General features: G+C 37.6%; 1 protein-coding gene across 31 annotated transcripts in view; it reads left to right on the top strand.

Annotated features, from left to right (window-relative positions):
* The window catches only part of PTPN20 (protein tyrosine phosphatase non-receptor type 20), a 90816-nt gene extending 66859 nt beyond the window's left edge, over window positions 1-23957 (top strand). For 16 of the 31 annotated variants that reach the window (XM_063607676.1, XM_063607677.1, XM_008961182.5 and 13 more), the window contains 4 exons: window positions 6181-6515; window positions 9290-9505; window positions 21546-21608; window positions 22311-23957. In XM_063607676.1, the coding sequence (XP_063463746.1) occupies window positions 6181-6515; window positions 9290-9505; window positions 21546-21608; window positions 22311-22376 (680 nt within the window). In that variant the 3' untranslated portion in view covers window positions 22377-23957. Of the gene's footprint in view, window positions 1-3274; window positions 4231-6180; window positions 6516-9289; window positions 9506-21545; window positions 21609-22208 lie in introns of those variants that run through there. The other 15 variants (XM_063607681.1, XM_063607682.1, XM_057298876.2 and 12 more) reach the window with 6 other exon arrangements.
* Window positions 23958-24259: the final 302 nt, after the last annotated feature.

The raw sequence follows: 24259 nt of genomic DNA, 5'->3' as shown, positions 1-24259 counted from the left end.
CTTTACCTGAGGAAACTTTTATTACCTCCCCTGAGTTTGTTGCCTTGCAAGACATTGCTGATTCTTCTCAAGACTCACAGCCACCATCCTTCATTGCTTCTAGACCTATAACTAGACTCAAGTCCCAGCAGGCCCTTAAGGGTAAGGTACAAAGTGTGACCCATGGGGAGGTATGTTACACTACAAAAGAGCTACATGATTTTTCCAATTTATACTGACAGAAATCTGGGAAATATTTGTGGGGAGGGATTTTAAGGGTGTGGGACAATGGTGGAAGGAACTTAGTGTTTGATCAGGCTGAATTTATTGAAATGGGACCACAAAGAAGAGATTCTGGACTTAATATGTGGATTAGGGAGTTAGAAAGAGCTCTTACAGTTTATTTGGTTGGTTGTATTAAATGGACCAAAAGGTGGCCCAGTCTAAATGAAGATAAAATGCCAGAACTGCCTCGATATACTATCTACTGTGATCCAAAGGATTAGGGAGATTGGAATATTAGATTAGGTTTATCATTTAAGACCTGCCAACCCACCCCAGGAGGTCCAGAGGATGTACTTTTCTCATAACTGTGAGAAATATATTTGTGAGGTGAGTCCCAGAATCCTTGAAGAATACTGTGATTGTTCTTCTCTGTAGTTCAGATATTGCAGTGGAAATTGCTGCCACTGAGTTGGGAAACCTGAATGCAGTGGGTATAATTGGATCCCAGAGAGATAAGGGCCAGGTGGTGGCACTTGATAGCCAAAGGCAAGGTGAGCATGATATGGTAATAGCAGAGTCAAAGCAGCAATCAGAACAGTCTGACCTGTAGAGACCTATGGTGTTGATTAGTTGATCATGGTGTTCCTAGAAGTGAACTAGATGGGACGTCTACTAAATTCTTCCCTGATAGGTGTAAGCAGAAGAGTTCTAGGTCAAGTGAGCAAAATTCTAACCTGAACCTTAGGAACAGAGAATCACAACCAGTCAATAACTTCCCAGACTTGAGCCAGTTTACACACAGAGAACACCTTGAATGAAAGGGAGGACCCTGGCACACTGCTAAAAATGTATACTGTTAATCTTTCAGCCTTCCCCAAAGGGACCTATAGCCTTTTGCCAGGGTGACTGTACATTTGGAAAAAGAAAATAGTCAGAACTTTCAGAAACTACTGGACACTGGCTCTGAACTGACACCAATTCCAGGAGACCCAAAACATCACTGTGGTCTACAAATCAAAGCAGGGGCTTATGGAGGTCAGATAGTCAATGGAGCTTTAGTTCAAGTTCATTTCACAGTGGACTCAGTAGGTCCCTAAAACCATCTTGTGATTATTTTCCAAGCCCTGGAATGAATAATTGGAATAAACATACTCAGCAACTGGTAGAATCCCCACATTGCTTCTCTGACCTGTGGAGTGAGGAATATTATGGCAGGAAAGGGCCAGTGGAAGCCAGTAGAACTGATTCTACCTAGGAAAATAGTAAAAAAGCAAAAGCAATACTACATTCCTGAAGAGATTACTGATATTAATGCCTCCATCAAGGACTTTAAGGATGAAGTGATGTTGATATCTATCACATCCCATTCAACTCACCTATTTGACCTACACAAAAAAGAGATGGAATTTGGAGAATGACAGTGGATTATTGTAAGCTTCCTCAGATGGTGACTCTAGTTGCAGCTGCTATACCAGATATAGTTTCATTGCCTTAGAAAATCAGCACATCTCTTCATACCTGCTATGTAGCTATTGATCTGGGAAATGCTTTTTTCTCTATACCTATTAATCAAGAACACCAAAAGTAGTTTACTTTCAGCTGGCAGGGCCAACAATACACCCTCACTGTCCTACCTCAGGGGTGTATTAACTCTTCAGCTCTATGTTGTAATTTAGTTCTCAGGGATCTCAGTCACCTTTCCCTTCCACAGGATATTACAGAGGTTTATTACATTGATGACATTGTGCTGATTGGATCTAGTGAACAAGAAGTAGCAAATGCTTTAGTCTTATTTGTCTGTCAGAGGGTAGGAGATATATCCAACAAAAATTCAGTGGCCTTCTACTTCAGTGAAATTTCTAGAGGTCCAGTGTTGTGGGACATGTGGAGATAATCATAAGGTGAAGGATAAATTGTATCTGGCTCTTCCTACAAGCAAAAAAGAGGCACAATGGCTAGTGAACCAGGGCGTTTTGGAGGAAACATTCCTTATTTGGATGTGCTACTCTGGTCCATTTACTAAGTGATGTGAAAAGCTGCTAGTTTTGAGTGGGGCCCAAAACAAGAGAAGGCTCTGAAACAGGATCAGTCTGCCATGCAAGCCTCTCTGCCACGTGGGCTGTATGATCTAGCAGATCCAGTGGTGCTTGAAGTGTCATTGGCAGATAAGGGTGCTGTTTGGACCTTTGGCAGACCCCTTTAGATGAATCACAGTGCAGGCACGTAGGATTTCAGAGCAAATTCCTGCCACCCTCTCTGGACTCTCTTTTTGAGAAACAGCTTTTGGCCTGCTACTGGGCCTTGGTAGAGACTGCTTCGTAGAGAACTAAGTAGAGAATGCTTAACTATGGGCCACCAAGCCATAAAGTTGGGCATACACAGCAGCACTCCACCATCAAATGAAAGTGGTAGATACAACATTGGGCTTGAGCAGATCCTGAAGGCACAAATAAGTTACACGAAGAAGCTGCCCAAATGCTCACTGTTCCCACCCCTGCTACATTACCTGCTCTCTTCAGCCAGCACCTGTTGTCTCATGAGGAGTTGCCTATGATCAGCTGACAGAAGAAGAGAAGACTTGGACCTGGTCTACAGAAGGTTCTGCGTGACATAAAGGTACCAACCAGAAGAGGACAGCTATAGCACTACAGCCCCTTTTTTGAGACATCTCTGAAGGACAGTGGTGAAGAGAAATAACTCCCAGTGGGCAGAACATTGGGTAGTGCACTTGGTGTTTTTTGTTTTTTTGTTTTTTGCTTGGAGAAATGGCCAGACGTATAAATGTGTACTGATTCATGGGCTATGTTTAATGGCTTAGCTGGATGGTCAGGGAATTTGAAGGAACATGGTTGGAAAAATTGGTGACAATAAGGTCTGGGGAAGAGGCACGTGAATAGATCTTGCTAGATAGGCACAAACACAAAGATATTTGTATCCCATGTGAATGCTCACCAAAGGTTGATCTCAGCAGGGGCAGACTTTAATAATCAAGTGAGTAGAGTGACATGCTCTATGAATATCAGCTAGACCATTCCCCCAGTCACCCCTGTCATTGTGTCATTGCCCATAGGTCTCATGAACAAAGTGGCCATAATGGCAGGGATGGAGGTTATGTATGAGCTCAGCAACATGGACTTCCACTCACCAAGGCTGACCTGGCTACAGCTGCTACTGAGTGTCCAATCTGCCAGCAACAGAGACCAACACTGAGTACCTGATGGGCACTATTCCATGGGATGATCAGCCAGCTAGCTGATGGCAGGTTGATTACACTGGGACCACTTCCATAATTCAAGGAGCAGTGCTTTTTTCTTACTAGAATAGACAGTAACTCTGGGTATGGATTTGCCTTCCCTGCACACAGTGCTCCCACCAATTTACCATCTGTGGACCTACAGAATGCCTTATCCACCATCATGGTATTCCATACAGCATTGCTGTAATCAAAGAACTCACTTTGTGGCAAATACCTTGTGGCAATGGCCTCATTGCCACTATGTTACCATATTCCTTATCCTCTCAAAGCAGCTGGCTTGATAGAATGGATTAATGGCCTTTTGAAGACTCAATTACAGTGAAAGCTAGGTGGCAGTACCTTGCAGGGCTGGGGTAATGTTCTTCAGGAGATTATACATGCCCCATGTCAGCAACCAATATATGATGCTGTTTCTACCATAGCCAGGATTCAAGAATCAAGGGGTGGAAATGGGAGTGGCACCAGTCGCCATTACCCCTAGTCATCCATTAGCATAATTTTTGCTTCCTGTTCCTGTTCCTGTGGCCTTATGCTCTGCTGGTCTGGGGGTCTTAGTGGCTCTCTTCATTAATGTTGTCTGACACTTAGGCCTTTCTGTCTGCAAACTTGAGTCTTCCTTGATGGACAACAGAGCATGGAATTATTTTTGGACCAGAGTCTAGATTTACCTCGTCTGTGGAGTCTAGAAGATTGCTGCGTAATATGGAACAAGTTACTTTGTACAGATTCTTTATTTGAAAAGTATGAATATAATAGCACCTCCCTCAAAGGTTTGTTTTGGAGTTGACAAGGTGATACATGTAGCGTATCATGCTGCTTGAACCTGGTATGCATGTTTCACTGCATTCTGTTAGTACTCCTGCTTCTGTTTAGGGAGCTTTCCTATGATCACTTGAATTATTTCTTTTCTGCAGTGAATTCCACAGTTTGCTTCTGAAATTCATTTTTTATATTCCCCTTGTATGCGCTGTGTCTTTTACCATTTTAATCATTATTGTAGGTTTTTTTAATCTTTTTTTTCTGAGTTCTGGGAAAATTTTTTAAGCTGATTTTCTAAACATAAATTTGTTTTTCTGTTCAATTCCTGCTTTAGGAGTTTGAGTTGAATGATTGTGACTTTTATATGAAATCAAGCTTTTATTATTTTAGATTATTTAATTTTCACATATTTAATCTCATTTCAAAATTTAAAAAATGCTTTTTTTACTATGAAGTAATTTATATGGTTTAGATACTGTAATAACTACTGCTAACATTGTGATGAACACTTGCCAGGCTTATTATTATTATATGACATATATCATCATATACCTACATAAATATGATGAAAGATCTCCCTACAAAGCCATTGTTATCACCTTTATAATTTAGTAATATAACATATTTGTTAGTAAACATAGGTATAAAGTATTGTTTTAAATAATTATTGCTCTCTTGAATTTTATTTAATATACAAATAGGAGTTTTTAAGGTGTTATCATCTTTTATAGAAAGGAGAATATTTGTTGTGATTTTTTAGAATGGTCTCCCTTTTTGAAATACCGGGTATCTTTATATATCTAGCATTTTTTTTTTTTTTTTGAGATGGAGTCTCACTCATTCTGTCACCCAGGCTGAAGTACAGTGGCGCGGTCTCAGATCACTGCAGCCTCCGCCTCCCTGGTTCAAGCGATTCTCCTGCCTCAGTCTCCTGAGTAACTGGGATTATAGATGTGAGCCACCGCGCCTGGCTGTTTTTTTCTGTTCATTCATATTTACAAGGGAAAGTTTCTGTGTGCTATGTTAAAATTTGAGAAGAGTTCTGCCAGATATTATATAAATGCCTGTTCAGATCTTGTCAGCATATTTACTAGATAAGTGGTCCATGTGATTCTGAGTAGTAAGGAGAGGTTATTGGTGAGAGAGCTGCATGGCAGAGAAGGGCCTCCTTTGCTGTGTGTGTTTCTGCTCTCAGTGTGGGGATGGTGGTGGAACCAGAGCTTCAGATGTCTGTGTCAGGTGAAGAAGGAACTCCTGGAGCAGTGAAGGTTAGTAGGCCAAATAGCTGGTTTTCCCTCTCGTATTTGTTATAACAGTCCATGTTAGATGAGTCCCATATTACTTGGAGCAATTCCCCTTGGTAGCATCCTTTTGCCACAATATCTTTGCTTTGAATAACATGTCCTATCACCAGATGAAGGCTGAGAATGGACATAAAATATGGCTGTCTAGTTTGGGGACAGTGGTGGAATTCCGTTAATCCTAGAATTTGTCTGCAGTCAACTATCAGATTTTTTTTTTCCCCTGGCCCCTGCTGCTCTGGGTTTGCAGGTTTCAGATTTGCAGGATAATATCACTCATTTACTCCCACAAAGAGTTTCTCCTCTGTTGTGTTCAGTTGCAAACTATAGGATACTTCCCTTGACTTAACCTTGCCCATGCCACTTCTAGCAGAAATTTCCAAAAGTACCTGGATGCTAATGATATCATTCTGCATTTATTAAAAACTGATCTGAAAAATAAACATCCCATAATTGTATATTTCTTAGGTCATGCCAATAGTTTTCAGGGAGGAAATAATTTAAACTCATGGACTCAACCATTTTGAAAAGAAACTCCTAGGCCATCTTCTCTATTGGTCAAAGAGATATATGGATTTACATGTGTGAAATCCTTTCGTGAAGTCTGGGTGTGATGTATCTCCCACCTTTATCTACCAGATGTTTCTGTTTCTGTAATAGATGATTCAACACGCGTTCCTCTTGGAAAAAGCAAGGACTACATCAATGCTAGTTATATTAGAATAGTCAATTGTGGAGAAGAGTATTTTTATATCGCTACTCAAGGACCACTGCTGAGCACCATAGATGACTTTTGGCAAATGGTGTTGGAAAATAATTCGAATGTTATTGCCATGATAACCAGAGAGATAGAAGGTGGAATTATCAAATGCTACCATTACTGGCCCATTTCTCTGAAGAAGCCATTGGAATTGAAACACTTCCGTGTATTCCTGGAGAACTACCAGATACTTCAATATTTCATCATTCGAATGTTTCAAGTTGTGGAGAAGTCCGTAAGTTTTTAAACATCAGTATTAGATATATGTTTCACCACATAAGCAGATGTCTTAGAACTAGAAGTTAGGAGTAGGATGGAAAATCGATCGATGATACTTCTTAAGTAACTTTTTACTTGTCCCTGGTACCAGAAGCCACCACCACTTCTACTTCTCCTCAACCAGATTCTGTGGAGAAGAAAAAATTGGAAAAGAGAGGTGGGGCAGGGAGAGTGACTGTTGAAGTTGTCTGATTCTGGGTTATACCTGCCTCTGCCAAATGTAGCAGATAGGTATTGAGTCCTTAAAGTATGCTAATCACTGGGCCAAGCACTATCAGTACTTACCGAATAGTGGAGAGGTTGGTACACTCACTGATAGATACCTAACTTACCGTGTTCAGTGATAATGTTGAGATATGTCTTGGGCACTTTGGGGCTCAGAAGGTAAACACTTGGCTTTACTTGGGGTTTTGAGACAGGTTTACTGGAGGAGGTGGCATTTGTTTTGAGAATTATGGAAATGAAAAAGATGGAGGGAGAAAGTAGATGATCAAAATATAAAATAGCATAAGGTGTGTGTAGAGACAAATATAAGTAGTTAAGTGTTTCTGAAATGTAAAAGTTCAGTGCCAGGGAGTAATAAAAGATGAGATGAGGTTCTCAAAAGTAAGCAGGGGCCAGCTAGAATGTGAAATGTCTTAAATTTCAGCTAAGTAGCATGAACTTTATTATGAAGATAATTGGGAGACATTGAAGAATTTTAGTAAGTGACATGATCAACTACGGCTGTTGGCATGGGGGTGGAAAGCACAGACGCAAGTGTTTTGCAGATAAAATTGGGAGACATACGTGACTTATGACTTATGATTTATAAGTGACAGAGGAGGGGCTGAAAATATATTCAATACAGTAACCACATGTGGATATTTAAGTTTAAATTTAAGTTATTTAAATTTATGTAAAATAACAAATTGAGTTCCTCACCTGCAAGTAGCCACATTTTAGGGCTTATTAGTCGCATGTTGATAGTGGCTACTGTATTGCCACTATTTAAGACATTTGCTTCAGTATAGGAAGTTCTGTTGAGAAGCATTGGTCTAGAATAATTCATGGATTCCTTGGTCTAATAGACTTAGAAAACAGAAAAGGAATGGTTTATAGGAGAAAGCAATGAGTTAGATTGCTCTAGTGGATTCAGTTGGCAGGTAGGTGATACATGTGTTAACACGAGTGAAGGGAATAGGAGTTGAACAGGAAACTTGCAGAGAATGGTGAGTTTTGGAGTCATCACCAAAGAAGTTGATTGGAGCACAATCACCAGGAAAAGGGTTGCTGAGTGATGCTGAGGTTTGACCCATACATTTGTAGTAGCAACAAAATATGTGATTATGTGTATTTTTCTAGCAGTATAACATTGAGATCCCTGAATACAGGTTATGGGACTGATCCAGAGAGAGAGATTAATTTTAAGGAGTTGGTTCAAGTGATTGTGGAGGGTTGGCAAATCTGCAGGGTGGGAAAGTAGGCTGAAGACCCAGGGAAGAATTGGAGTTTGAGTCCAAAAGCAATCTGCTGGTAGAATTCCTTCTTGCTCATGGGAGGTCAGTTTTTGTTCTCTTAAGGCCTTCAGCTGATTAGATGAAGCCAACCCACTTTATGGAGAATAACCTGCTTTACTCAAATTCTACCAATTTAAATGTTACTCTCACCTAAAAAATACCTTCACAGAGGCACAAAATAATATTTGGCCTAGTATCTGGATACCAGGGCTCAGCCAAGTTGACACATAAAATTAACTATCACAAATTTCAGTCGACACTGTGGATTAGAATAGAGCTCTGAGCACTAGCATCTTTATTCAGGAAGCTTAGGAAAAAGAGGTGCATTCGGGAGAAGCATAGGAGAAGTGAGAAACTCATTTTGAGTTCTTCCATTAGGGTCCCATGTGTGATAAAATAAGGGCCCCACACTGAGGAAAGGGTCATGATCCCTTTGGATGAGATATAGGTAAATTCAAAGTGCTTTATCTGACAATGCTGGGAAGAGTTTCATGACTCCACTTCAAGGGGGCTCAGCACAATAGTGGGACCCACAATCTACTCTCATGGTCATTGACTACCCTGTCTTCATCGCTGGAAGAGATTGGTGCCTCTCTTGTCAGACACCTATATGTCTTAATTAAATTTCATATGTCATTTCTAAACTAAGATACTTTGCCTTTTGGTCTTATTCCTAACATGACAGTCCATCTCTCACTCTAAGCATTTTGAAATCTTGGTTTTCCTGCAGCCTCATGGTACAGAAGAATGATGGTAGATTAGAATTCAAGACACCTACATTACAGTTCCAGCTCTAAACGTGTGAACCTTCTGACCTAGCATACATCTCTCGTCCCCCTCATCCTTAAATTTTCATCTGTAAAATGGAGATAAAATGGTGCCTATCTCACATGGTTGGTGTGAAGATTAAAGGAGAGAATTCATGTGAAGCCCCTAGCATAGTAACTGCCACATAGCAAGTGCTTAATTTTTGTTACCTGTTAATACTGGTATTTTTATTGTTGTTACTGTGCTCTCCTTTGTAAAATGGAGAAAACCTCTATTCCTAGCAACTTCCAGAATTCTTATAAACATCAAAAAGAGGTTTGAGTACTTTTTGAAAGTTCTATATAATACCAAGGTAATACCATATAGCCATTATTATTATCATTTGAATATTAGAAGTTGGCGTGAGGTCTCTAATATAAGAAATCAATAAATGTCTTTCTCGCTCTGTTTCTTTCTCTAACAGACGGGAACTAGTCACGCTGTAAAACAGTTGCAGTTCACCAAGTGGCCAGACCATGGCACTCCTGCTTCAGCAGATAGCTTCATAAAATATATTCGTTATGCAAGGAAGAGCCACCTTACAGGACCCATGGTTGTTCACTGCAGTGCCGGCATAGGCCGGACAGGGGTGTTCCTATGTGTGGATGTCGTGTTCTGTGCCATCGTAAAGAACTGTTCAGTAAGTGTGTGAATCAAGCAGATACACTGATGCTGTTGATGTTTACACACTACATTTAATAGCCTGATCATTTGGAAGACTAATATTTGGTCTTCAAAAGCAACTTAGTAAATCAAAAGCACATGAGCTTTGGATACCTGATTCTCACCGAACTTGCTGCAGGTTCCTGGGGGTGTTTGTGAGGATTAAAGTATGTATTGTAAATAATGGCTTAGGACAGTGTCTGGAACATAATAGATACACAGAAAATGTGAGTTCCATTTCCTTTTCCTTCCCTGTATCTTACACGGGGTGTTTAGACTCTTACTAGAGAATGTTGATGGAATGTGCCTGTTTTTAATGAATATAAGTGACAAGCACATAAGAATGTGAGAAAAAATGTAGACTTCTGAGTTAATGAGGGGTCCCTGTTTGACTGCCTGTTTTGCCACATACTTTAGATTTTGGTGACTTTGGGTAAATTGCTCATCCTCTCTCAAATCTAGTTTTCTCATTTGCAAAATAAACATAATAATATAATTGAGTTTGAGTCAATAATTCACAATCCTTTACTTTTGTTTTTAATTTCGAACTAGCTAAGAGATAGACACAGGAATCAGATGTGATGATCACAATATTTCCTTTATGATTATTTTTATTCTCAAGTTTTATCTGTTAAAATGATTCCATCTATGTTGTTTTTCCTTTTATTTTTAGTTGACATGTAATAATTGTACATATTTGTGGGGTACAGAGAGTGATATTTAGATATATGTATACAATGTGTAGTGATCAGATCAAGGTAGTTAACATATCCATCACCTCAAACATTTGTCATTTCTTTGTGTTGTGAACATCAAAAATCTTCTCTCCTAGCTCTTTAAATATATACAATAAATTATAATTAACCATATTTGCCCTACAGTGATGCAGAACACCAGAGCTCATTCCTCCTATCTAGCTTAATTTTGTATTTGTTAGCCAACCTTTCCTTATCATCTTTAATACCCACAGTTCTACTCTTGACTTCCATGAGTTTGATTTTTTAGCTCTCATATATAAATGAGAACATGCAGTATTTATCTTTCTGTGCCTGCCTTGTTTTGCTTAATGCAATGTTCTCCAGACTTGTCCATATTGCTGTGAATGACAGGATGTCACTCTTTTTTTATGGCTGCATAGTATTCCATTTTCCAATTCATTAGCGTAGGATTATTTCCATTTGTTTCTGTCCTCTTTGTTTCTTTCATCAGTGTTTTATAGTTTTCCTCATAGAAGTCTTTTACTTTTTTGGTTAAATTTATCCTAGGTGTTTTTTTTTTTAATAGCTATTGTAAGTAAGATCACCTTCTTTATTTCCTTTCAGCTAGTTCGTTATTGGCGTCTAGAAATATCACTGATTTTTGTATGTCGACTTTGTATCCTGCAACTGTACTGAATTAGTTTATTAGTTCTTAGAGTGTTTTGGTAGAGTCATTAGTTTTGGGGGATATATATATATATATACATATGTATATGAATATATGAATATATAGTCATGTTACATGCAAAGAAGGACAATTTAATTTCCTTTTTTCCAATTTGGATGCCCCTTATTTCTTTCTCTTGACTAATTGCAATGGCTAGGACATCCAACATTATACTGAATAAGAGTGGTAAAAGTGGGCATTCTTGACCTGTTTTCCAGTTCTTAGAAGAAAGGCTTTGAGCTTTTCCCCATTCAGTATGATCTTAGCTGTGTGTTTGTCATATATCGTCTTTATTGTGTTTAGATATGTTCCTTCTATGCCTCATTTGTTTAGAGTTTTTTTTTTTATCATGAAAGCATGTTGAATTTTATCAAATGCTTCTTCTACATCTATTAAGATTCTCATATGGTTTTTGTCATTCATTCTGTTGATATATCACATTTATTGATTTGCATATGTCAAATTATACTTGCATTCTGGGGATAAATCCCACTTGGTCATAGTGCATTATCTTTTTGATGTGTCGTTACATTTGTTTTGCTAGTATTTTGTTGAGGATTTTTTTTTTCTTGCCTCTATGTTCATCGGGGATATTGGCTTGAACTTTTTTTTCATTGTGTCTCTGTCAGATTTTGGTATCAAGTTGATAATGGCTTCATAGAATGAGTTAGAGAGGAGTCCCTCCTCCTTGAATTTTTTGGAATGGTTTCAGTAGGATTGGTAGCAGTTCTTCTTTGTACATGTGGTAGAATTTAGCTGTGAATCCGTCTGGTCCAGGGCTTTTTTTGGTTGGTAGGATTTTTATTACTGATTCACTTTTGGAATTCATTATTGGTCTGTTCAGGTTTTCTTGAACAGGAATTTCTTCCTGGTTGAATCTTGGGAGTTTTCAGGAATTTACTCCTTTCCTCTAGATTTTCTATTTTTCGTGTGCATAGATATTTATAATAATCTCTGAAGATCTTTTATATTTCTGTGGGATTAGTTGTAATGTCATCTTTGTCATTTCTGATTGGGCTTAGATTTTCCTTTTTTTGTTGTTTAGCTAGCAGTCTATCAATTTTGTTTATTCTTTCAAAAAACAGACCAGGCGCGGTGGCTCATGCCTGTGATCCCAGCACTTTGGGAGGCCGAGGCGGGTGGATCACCTGCTGTCAGGAGTTCGAGACCAGCCTGATCAATATGGCAAAACCCCGTCTCTACTAAAAATACAAAAATTAGCCAGGTGTGATGGCATGCACCTGCAGTCCCAGCTACTTGGGAAGCTGAGACAGGAGAATTGCTTGAACCCAAGAGGCAGAGGTTGCAGTGAGCTGAGATTGTGTCACTGCACTCCAGCCTGGGAGACAGAGCGAGACTCCATCTCAAAAAAAAAAAAATTGTTTGTTGATCTTTCGTATACATTTTTCCATCTTAATTTCATTCAGTTCTGCTCTGATTTTGGTTATTTGTTTTCTTCTGCTAGTTTGGGATTGATTCGTTCTTTTTTTCTAGTTTCTCTAGGTGAGACATCAGGTTGTTCATTTAAGATCTTCCTAACTTCTTTGATGTAGGCATTTAGCACTATAAACTATACTCTTAGCACTGCTTTAGCTGCATCCCAAAGATTTTGATTTGTTTTGTCTCTGTTTTCATTAATTTCAAAGAATTTTTTTGATTTCTGAATTCATTTGTTTACCCAAAAGTCATTTAGGAGCAAGTTGTTTAATTTCCAAGTAATTGTGTAGTTTTGGGAGATCTTCTTGGTAGTAATTTCTGTTTTTATTGTACTGTGGTCTGAGAGTATGCTTGAGATGATTTCAGTGTTTTTAAACTTTTTCAGATTTGCTTTATGGCTGAGCATATAGTTGATCTTAGAGTATATTCCATGTGCAGATAAGAAGACTGTATATCCTATGGTTTTGGAGTGGACTAGTCTTTAGATATTTATTGAGTCCAATTGGTCAAGTGTTGAATTTAAGACCAGAATTTCTTTATTAATTTTTCACTTTGATGATCTCTCTAATCCTGCCAGTTGGGTATTGAAGGCTCCCAATATTATTGTGTGACTAAGTCTTTTCATAGGTCCAGAAGAACTTGTTTTATGAATCTGGGTGCTCCAATGTTAGCTGTGTGTATATTTAAGATAGTTAACTCTTCTTTTTGAATTTTTCCCTTTGTCACTGTGTAATGCCCTTCTTTGTCCTTTTAGATCATTGTTGGTTTAAAGTCTGTTTTATCTGATATAAGAATAGTGACCCCTGCTTTCCTTTTGTTTTCCATTTGCATGATAGATCTTTCTCCATCCCTTTACTTTGAGCCTGTGGGTGTTCTTACATGTGAGATGGGTCTCTTGAAGACAGAATATGGTTGGGCCTTATTTTTTTAATCCAATTTGCCATCCTAAGCCTTTTAAGTTGGGTATTTAGACCATTTGCCTTCAAGGTTTATATCAATATGTGAGATTTTGATGCTGTCATCACATTGTTGGCTGGTTGCTTTGTAGATTTGATTGTGTATTTCCTTTGTGGTGTCTGTGGGCCATGTACTTGTGTTTTTGTGGTGCCAGGTACTGTTCTTTCATTTCCACGTTTAGCACTTCCTTAAGGACTTCTTGTAAGACTGGTCTAGTGCTCATGAATTGCCTTAGCTTTGATTGTCTGAAAAGGATTTTATTTCTCCTTTGCTTATGAAGCTTTCTTTGGCAGAATATCAGATTATTGTTTGGAGTTTATTTTATTTAATAATGCTGAAAATAGGTCCACAGTTTCTTCTCACTTGTAAGTTTCTGCTGAGAGGTCTACTCCTAGCCTGATGGGATTTCCTTTGTAAGTAAGCTGACCTTTCTCTCTAGCTGCCTTTAAGATTTTTTCTTTTGCATTGACCTTGGTGAATCTGTTAAGTATATGTCTTGAGGATGGTCATCTTGTATGGTATCTCACAGGACTTTGCTGAATTTCTTAAATTTGCCTATTGACTTCTGTAGTGAGATTGGGAAAAGTTTTGCGCACTACTATATTTTCAAATATGTTTTCCAAGTTGTTTACTCTTCTTCTGTTTCAGAAATGCCAGTGAGTCATAGGTTTGGTCTCTTTACATACTCTCTTATTTCTTGGAGGTTTTGTTCATTTTCAATTTTTTTTTTTTTTTTGAGACAGAGTCTTGGTCTGTCGCCCAGGCTGGAGTGCAGTGGCGTGATCTCAGCTCACTACATCCTCCACCTCTCAGGTTCAAGCAATTTTCATGCCTCAGCCTCCTGAGTAACTGGGACTACAAGCGCGTGCCACCAAGCCTCACTAGTTTTTGTATTTTTGGTAGAGATGGGGTTTCACCATGTTGGCCAGGCAGGTCTCAAACTCCTGGCCCCAAGAGATCCTCCCACCTCAGCCTCCCAAAGTGCTGGGATCATAGGCATGAGCCACCACCCCCGGCCCGAAATTCTTTTTTCTTTATTTTTGTCTGACTGAATTGATTTGAAGGACCAATCTTTGAGCTCTGAGATTCTTTCCTCATCTTGGTCTATTCCGTTGTTAATGCTTCCAACTGTATTATGAAATTTCTGTAGTGAATTTTTCAATTCCAGAAGGTCAGTTTGTTTGTTTCTTAAAATGGCTTTGTCAACTTTTTAACTCTTGGATCATTTTACCAAATTCCTTGGATTAGGTTTCAGCTGTCTCCTGAATCTCATTAAGCTTCCTTACCACCCAGATTCTGAGTTCTATGTTTGTCATTTCAGCCATCTCAATTTAGTTAAGAACAATTTCTGGCAAGCTAGTACTATTGTTTGGCGATAAGGAGGCACTGACTTTTTGAATTGCCAAAGTTCTTGCATTAAATCTTTCTCTTCTGAGAGGGCAGGTGTTCTTTTATCTTGTTGAATTTGCTATCATTTCGATGAGGCTTTTTGTTTTTATATTCTTTGTATCCCTTGAGGGTTTGACTGTAGCGTAAGCTGAGTATAGTCAGTTGGCTTTATTTCTGGGTGCTTTCAGAGGGCCAACACTCTGTATGGGATATTTATTAATACTTGTGGCTAGATTCTGGCACTGGATTTCACAGGCAGTGTATACTGGAAGAGTTTGGGGTGTTGTAATTTAGGCTTCAATCCAGTAGGTGGTGCTTGAGAATAATGGCCGGCAAATAGACTCTCAGTCACACGGCTCTTCTGTATTTCAGCACATTTGCAGCAGTGGGGGTGGTGGGAAGAGGTAGCGATGATCCCCTGCCAGGTCCATTTCCAGGCCTTAGGGGAGCCCCCTCCAGTCACTGGCACCATGCCCACATCTCTTTAACCCCAAGGGGAACCCTGGCAGCCTGTGCTCTCTCCTCCCTTGGGGCAGCTCGAGCCAAAGATTAGGTCATCAGGAGATCCACAGCACACTGGAGGCCTGCTGATCCTCTGTGCTTGGGAGTCAGAGCTAATTGTGCAGTAGACCTACAGATGGTTTGTTGATGCAGTAGATCAAGGGTGTGAGATCTCCAGGCAGGGCGGTGTTGCCGTGGGTGTACAGCTGATGTGGCACCCATAGCCTAGGGTTTTCTGCCCAGCAGACAGCTGTGGGGACTTGCCAGTTCTTTTTGCCTTGAGTGGATCTCAAGAAGCTATTTTAAAGAAGTGACAACTTATCTTAGATCACAAAGTAAAGAATAGAAACAAAGAAAAAATTTAAAAAAAAATCTCTATGCTTTAACTCCATCCCCACCACATTTCAACTGCTTATTATCTAAATTTGTGTATTTTTATATTACCTTTCTCTTAATAGGTTGCTGTAGCTATTACGGCTTTTTATGAGTTTATCTTTCAGCTTCATACCAGAGTTAGGCATGGATTGCACACCATCATTACAATAATAGAATATTCTGGTTTTGTCCATGTTGTTAATGTTACCAGTGGATTTTATGCCTTGAAAAGTTTTCTTTTTGAATGTGTATGTGGTTTTTTGTATTTTTTTATTTTCCTTCTGAAGAACTCGCTTTAGCATTTCTTGTAAGTCAGGTCTGCTGGTGTTGAATCCTCAGATTTTGTTTATCTGAAAAATACTTTATCATTCCTTCATATTTGAAAGTACCTTTGCTGAATATAGTGTTCTTGGATAACAGGTTTTTTTTTTTCTTTCAACACTTTGAAAATTTATCCCACTTCCTCCTGGCCTATATGATTTCTGTTGAGAGTCAATTGTCAGATCAATTGGAGCTCTTTTATATGTTAATTACTTCTTTTCTCCTGCTACTTTTTAGGATCCTCTCTTTATCCTTGAGCTTTGAGAGTTTTATTATTTTATGCTTTGGTGTAGCCTTATTTGGGTTGAATATGTTTGGTGTTCTCTGACGCTCTTATACCTGAATATTTATATCTGTTGCATTTTGGAAAGTTTTGTTATTATTTCTTTGAATAAGCTTCCTACCCCTTGCTCTTGTTCAACTCCCTCTTGAACACCAGTAATTTTTGGATTTGGTCTTTTGAGGTAATTGTCTATATTTGGTGATGATCTTCATTCTTTTTTATTCTTTTTCCACCTATGACTGTATTTTCAAGTAGCCGGTTTTCAAGCTCACTGATTCGTTCCTCTGCTTGATTCATTCTGCTATTGTGAGGCCGTAATGAATTTTTCAGTTCAGCTAATATATTTCTCAGCTCCAAGATTTCTATTTGATTTTTAAATTATTTCAATCTCTTTGTTAAGTTTGTCTAATAAATTTTTGAATTGGTGTTCTGTTACCTTGGAGATCTCTGAGTTTCCTCAAAGCTATTAATACTAGTTTGAATTTTTGATCAGGGAGCTCTTATATGGCTATCTCATGAGGGTCAGTCACTGGTTCCTTGCTTTATCCATTTGGGGAGGTCATGGTTTTGTGTTGACTGCAGTTTCTTCTGGATGTGCAAGAAATATATATCTTGTATTGATGTCTTTGAATGAAGGATTAGTTATTTATTCCAGTGTTCTCTGTCTGGCTTATTTTTGTTTTTTATTGAATGTATTTGGTTATAGATTCTATGTAATTTACCTGTCGAATTTTTTTTTTCTTTTTTTTTTTTTTTGGTGAGGGGCTAAGTTGCTGCCTTCTTTTTGGCACTAGATGTCACCTTACGACCAAGTTTGCCTTGGCTCCAGTAAACAATAAGAGAGCTGCTCATTCCAATTAGGGAAAGTCTCAAAGGAGATATCATGGCAGTGTGGGAAAGGTGGCTAGAGATTCATGCCCAGGGGTCCTGTGCAATGTATCTTCTGCAATGTGGTGCTACTGAACAACCACTCTGGTTTGGCATCTCCTTTAGCTGAGTTACAGACCAGAGTTTCCAGGGCTAGGGATGGTAGTCCCACCTCACCTGTTTGTTTCTGACTGTTCTCAGGATATTTCTTTCTTCAGGCACATGTAGTGCTTCCTGTGGGTTGAGGTAGGGACAGGTTTCCTGCCAGGTAACCCAGATGGTGGGAAACCTGGATGTCACCTTTTCTGGTATAGAAATCATGAATCAGGTGGAGATTTTTTGCACTCTTGGTGCTGGGCAAATTGGAGGAATGGGCATTGCAGATGTGGAAACCCAATTCTCTTACTGCCTACTTAGAGTTTTTTTCCCATCTCTGTGGATCCAGGAACTGTCTTCTCCTTGTATTTGATTTCTGGGATATTGTTGGTGATAATTTCAGTGCTGTATATTTGGTTTTGGTTTTCTTTGTAAAGAAGTGAAGCCAGCTTGCTTCTACACTGTTATTTTGGAACCAGAAGTCCTCTCTTGTCTTTTTAATCTAATTCTCTTTAAGATAATTATTTTATCTTTGAATTAATTATTTTTTATGTAAATTACAAATAAGTCTTAATGGTTCCTTTGCTTTGTTAACCAGTACATCTTTGGAAATAACACAAGTGTAGTTTTAGAGCTTCACAATCAATAATGACTATAAAACTCAATATATGAGGAATCATAACTCCAAGTGAAAATTATATAACTCTTTGTCTTCATTTCATTGCAGTCACTTCCATCTTCATTATTTGGTTAACCACTACAGCCACATTTGGAAAGCTGTGTCTTTTCTTAACTGAACAGTCCAGTCATGCTTGTTTTATAGTCAGTAAACTGATTAAAAATTAGTAATTCAAATGTGTTTCCATAATTTGCCTAATCTTAAATTATAATTTAAAAAAATGCTTTTAAAGAAGTTACAGTTTTTAATTCTGATGAGATTGTATTTTATTAGTTTTTCCTTTTATGGATCATGTTTTGATATCAAGTCTAACAGCTCATGACTTAGCTGAGGGCCTGAATAATTTTTTTGTGTTCTTTTATGAAAATTCTGTAAGTTCATATTTGACATTTAAGTCCATAGTACATTTTGAGTTAACAAATTATGAAATTTAGGTGAAGATTCATTTTTTGGCCTATTGATGGCTAGTTGTTTCAATATCATTTATTGAAAATTCTATTATTCCTCTATTGAATTATTGTTGTACCTTTGTCAAAAATTATTGGGCATATTTGTATGGGCCTATTTCTGGTTCCGTATTCTGTTCTATTGATTAGTGTGTCTATCCTTCTGCCAGTACCACCCTTTGGATTATTGTAGTGATATAGTAAGCTTTAACGTCAGATAGAATGATTCCTCCCACGTTATTCTCCTTTTTCAAAATTGTTTGAGCTATCCTAGGGTCTGTGCTTTCTCTAATAAATTTTAGAATTAGTTTGGCTACATCTACACAAAACTTGCTGGGATTTGGATGGAAATTACTTTAAATCTGTAGTTTAATTGGAGAGAGCTGATATCTTTACTGTATTGAATCTTCCAATCCATGAACATGGTAAGTGTATTTATTTAGGTCTTCTTTGAATTCTTTCATCAGCATTTTGTCATTTTCAGTGTATAGATCTTGTATCTGTTTTGTTAAATTTACCCTATTCATTTTCTTTGGAGCAATTGTAAATGGTATTGTGTTTGTACTTTCAGTTTCCACATATTCATTGCTAGTATGTAGAAATTTAATTGATTTTCATTTGTTGATCTTGTACCCTGTGATCTTGTTGAAATTACTTATTAGCTCTTAGAGGTTTTGTAGGTTTTTTTTTTTTTTTTAGATTCTTTAGTGTGTTCTACATAGACAGTCATGCCATGTGCATATAGATTTGTCTCATCCTTTTAGATCTGTATACATCCTACTTATTTTCTGGTCTTATTGCTGTACTAAAATGTCAAGTGCTATATTGAATAAGAGTGGTGAGAGCAGGCATTGTTGCCATCACTGATCTCAGAGGGAAAGCAAACTAAAATTTTATGTTTTGTGAAAGACCCAATGAAGAGGATAAAAAAAAAAAAACAAGCTAGAGAGTAACTATATGCAGGGCACATATCCAACAAAGGCCTTGGATCTAGAATTTATAAGGAACCCTCAAAAATCAATAGTTAAAAAAAAAGAAAAACAGAAATGGGTAAAAGACATGAACAGACAGTTCACCAAAGAGAACATACAGATGACAAGCACGTGAAAAGATGCTCAGTTTCATTAGCCCTTGGGGAAATGCTAATTAAAACCAGGATGGAGTAGCATTACACACCTATCAGAAAGGCTTATGTAAAAATAGTGACAGCACCCCATGCTGATGGAGATTTGGAAATGCTGGTGAGGATTTGGAGAATTACGTGAAGATTTGGAGAAACTGTATTGCTCATACATTACCCATATGTATGAGACATTGGGAATGTAGACTGGTACCAGCTACTGCGGAAAACAATTGAGCAGTTTCTTGGAAAGAAAACAAAAACAAAACTAACTAAAGTTGACATATAACCCAGCAATAGCACTCTTGGGGCATTTATCCCAGATTAATCAAAATTTATGTTCATACAGAAACCTGTATGTAAATGTTCATAGCAGATTATATTCACAATAGCCAAAAACCAGAACAACCCAGATGTCCTTCAACAAATTAATGGTTAAATAAAGTGGCACATATCCACATCATGGAATATTATTTAGCAATAAAAGGAAGCAAACTATTGTTACACCAACAACTTGGATGGATCTCCAAGTTATTCTGGGTGGGAAAAAAGTCAATCACAAAAGGTTAGCTATTGTGCAATTTTATTCATATAGTGAATTTTGCTATTTCTTCATGAAATAGCAAAAGCATAGAGAAGGAGAACAGATTACTATTTGCCAAGGGTTAGAGATTGGGGTGGGTGAGTGTGACTCTATAGGGATAGCAGGAGGAAGTCTTGTGGTGGAACAGCTCTGTATCTGGACTGTGGTTATAGTTACATGAATCTTCACATATGATATAATTGCATGGAGCTCTGTGCATGCACACATGCACACATACACACTCTCACACACTCACTAACAGTTGCATGTAAAACTGGTGAAATCTGAATTAAGCTTTGTGGATTGTCCCAGTGTCAGTTTCCTGGTTTTGATATTATATCTTGTTAAACAAGATGACACCATCTGGGAAACTGGGTGAAAGATACACAGGGCCACCCTGTACAACTTCCTGTATATCTGTATTATAAAATAAAATGTTTTTTATGGCAGATATGGTGGCTGACGCCTATAATCCCAGCACCTTAGGAGGCCAAGGCTGAGGATCACTTTAGGCCAGGAGTTTGAAACCAGCCTGGGTAACATAGTGAGACCCCATCTCTACAAAAATAAAAATAAAAAAGTTAGCTGGGCATGGTGGCACGCACCTATAGTTCTTGCTACTCAGGAGGTTGAGGAGGGAGGATTGTAGTTTGAGATTGCAGTGAAATATGATGACACCGCTGTACTCCAGCAGCTGAGACAACAGAGCAAGACCCTGTCTCTAAAAAACAAAAAGTTTTTTCAAAGGGTTAATTAAAAATTTTAATTATAAAAATGATAAGCTATGAAAATAAAGGAATGCTTATTGTTTTCTATTTTTATATGCTTTGGGGTTACAGTTGACAACATTTACATGTGTCCACAATGTCTTGCTGAAACGACTCATTCTCAGCTTGTCCCACATGTGATTCTCCAGGCAAGTTCAGCAACACCTGAGTTGGTCTATATCCTGTTCAGCTGAGCACACTTCTCAGTGCTGTGCCAGTGTCAAATTGCCATAAGAGTTTCTGAGCACTTACTCCCAGTTTCTTGACTCATTGTGGACCAGCAACAGACCTTTGTAGGCCTGCACCAACTCAATGACCACACCCAGCTGTACTGGTGTCCACACACAGTCTGGAATCTAGTGTTGGGTCGACTGTTGCTCCCAGTTTCCGTGTGAGTTGACAGGGATCTTCATATAAGAAACAGATATGCTACTGTTGGGGTCAGAGAAAGTCTTCTGTGCCTTTCCAGAATTACAGTGCTGCTTTAAGTTCTGCCTTTGGATAACAAACAGGGACACACAAGGGCAAATTTATTACTTATTTTGGAGAGCATTTCTTATTATGAATGATTGCTTCCTGCTTTCTCCTGAAAACCTATTAAAACAGTCTTCCTTATCCATTGGGCTAAGTTAAAAATAGTAGATTTTCTTGTGAGTGAAAATGAGATCTTTCTGATTAAATCTTGACATCTCTTTCACCCTTTTTGGCAATCTGTGAATTTGTGTTTTTCCCCCATTTGGATCATACAAAATTACTGTCATCTTATTACAGTTCAACATCATGGATATAGTGGCCCAAATGAGAGAACAACGTTCTGGCATGGTTCAAACGAAGGTAAGCTTTCACCACATACATAATAATAAGAATAATGAATATAAAGATTAACATTGCATAACACTTTACCACTTAAAAGCTCTTTTATTGACATAATCTCATTGAATTCCTACTGTTTGAGGTAGACATTAGTTTTGCTCTGGTTCTCTGGTATTCCTGACCAAGTACTTCAAATTCAGAGCAATAAAGCCTGCTCCATGGGGTCACTCAGATAGAAGGGGAGGAGCCAAGCCTGAAGTTGAGGTCTCCTCGTGTCGAAACACATGCCTTGTCCATAATGCTGTGCTATTTAAGTAACATCTGAAGTTATTTTTAAAACATTTCTGGATAGCAGTTTGAGATATTTACTTGCCACTAAACTGTCAAGGTTATCAGGAGGTCATAAAAAGACATCATTTATGTCACAGATTTGTTAGTAGTCATTGGGAGGGTAGATTAATAGAATATGGATAATGATTAAAAAAAACAGTTATGTTAAGCCTTAAGGTAACTAGTTCTAGGCCAAGAGCTATATTTTGATCATTTATCTTCCTCATAGTTTTAAAAATGTATTCGCATAAAGTTCTTAAGTGTTTATAGTTAAATGTTTGCTCTTTTTAGGAACTTTCCAGTGTGGCTGAAAATTACAAATGTGTTTTCTGAAAATGGATTCTGTTATTCAATTACTTAACATTCTGTTGTTTTTTATATATATGTATATAGGAGCAGTATCACTTTTGTTACGATATTGTGCTTGAAGTTCTTCGGAAACTTCTGACTTTGGATTAAGAAAGACTTCTGTTGCCTCTCACTTGAAATTACCAAGTGGGTTTGCACCTCCTCATAAAGAACATGTTTGCACTGTGCTGAAGGGCTTTGCTATGCATACAATCTGCTTTCTTGGTTTATCAGTTTATTTTCTTTCTAAAAGCTCCCTGAAGGGCAATATCATTTGGCTTGGGGTGAACAGTGTTTACTTATTGATCTTGCTAGACAATATCAAAATAACTTCCCACATTTTCCAGTGAAACAGATGTTACATAAAACGATTGCAGCTTGGCTATTTGGTTGAAGGGATTACAGAGCCCAATAAAGGATTTAAAATATATTCATTAAGATTTTATTTGGAAAGGTGGCTGGAGAGAGCTGAGGATTTCCAGGACTTTATAAGTTCTTATTCTGGGAGAACATAAGGCCAATAATCATGACCTCTTCCAGGCATTTTTAAGACAGATGTCTATTCATGTTCTTTAGCTAAAGCCTGTACTTTTTGCTGGCATTTGAATAACCCAGTTTAAAAAGAGTCCAGTTAGGGTGTACTAACTTTGGACACAAATTGGCTTCCATTTCCTACATTTTCACACTGCTGCCTTCCTACAGCTACTAGACCAAGACCTGTTGGTCTGGGAAGCATTTCATGGATAGGGAGAGCTCCTCTCAGTGAACAGTCCAAAACTAAAATAGATGTTTATATAGAAAGCCCAAGAGGCGATTTTTGCCATGCCTGAGTTCTTTCCTATCCCACCCTAACACTTAACATATTACTTAGTCTGCTTTGTTAAAAGCAAGTATTACCTTTAACTTGCCTCTTACTCTTTGCCCTTTAGCTAACTAATAAAGTTTGATATAGGCATTATTATAAAATTCTGAGTCATTCATGGTATCTCTCATGTTTGATGTATTTTTCAAACTAAGATCTATGATAGTTTTTTTTCCAGAGTTCCATTAAATCATTTATTTCCTTTACTTTCTCACCTCTGTTGAAACATTTAGAAACTGGATTTGGGAACCCAATTTTGGAAAACCAGATTCATAGTCATGAAAATGGAAACTTCCATATTCTGTTTTTGAAAAGATGTGGCCATTATTACAGTAATTTTATTATAGGACTTTGCCTCGTACAATTAATAGTGATATTTTGGACAAGGAGTTCTGGTGACAAGCTATACCTAATTATAAGCTATAAAACAATAGATATGAGTGTTTGTACAGTTTAACTCAATGGAGATCAGAATATTCTATGTATTGAGAAAATGTTTAATATCAATCTATAAATCTTGAATTTCTAAGAGGCTTATTTTGTTCTTTTGGCTGAATGAGTATATTTGAATTGGTTGAATAATTAATAATTCTCATTGTAAAAATAATTATATGCCAAAAATATATTTGATGTTAAATCAAATAGATGATTCTGTTTACATTGTTCTTATGAATAATAATCTGTGTTAATTTCATTTTGATAATTGGCCTTTAATATTTGTATCTCTAATTTTATTTTCTCTCTGTTACTGTAAAATAATAGCTATAATGTATAACAATTTTCTTCAGAAGAATTCTATGCTATTATTAAAATAAAATATTTACTGTGTATTGCCTGAAGTATTTTTATTTATCTGGGCCTTGAAATCATCTTGTAAAGAAAAATTCCACAATGCTTGATGTTAAACATGTCTCTTCTTTAATGTGTGCCTCATATTTTTACAGCTGGACTAATTTTTAGTTTTCCAGGGAAATTAAAGGAGTGAATATGGAAATACTAATTGCATTTGTTTTCACTTCATTCTTGGAAGGTGAATGCCAAAGTGAAAACTTTTGACTGATTGAAATAATTTTATATCAATAATGAATCAATTTCTGCCTGCAATGTGAACATGAAATTTTCATTGACACCT

The sequence above is a fragment of the Pan paniscus genome, chromosome 8 (assembly GCF_029289425.2).
Source record: "Pan paniscus chromosome 8, NHGRI_mPanPan1-v2.0_pri, whole genome shotgun sequence".
Lineage (NCBI taxonomy): Eukaryota > Metazoa > Chordata > Mammalia > Primates > Hominidae > Pan > Pan paniscus.
The sequence above is the reverse complement of the archived record's forward strand: the minus strand, read 5'-3'. Positions and strand labels throughout refer to the sequence as shown.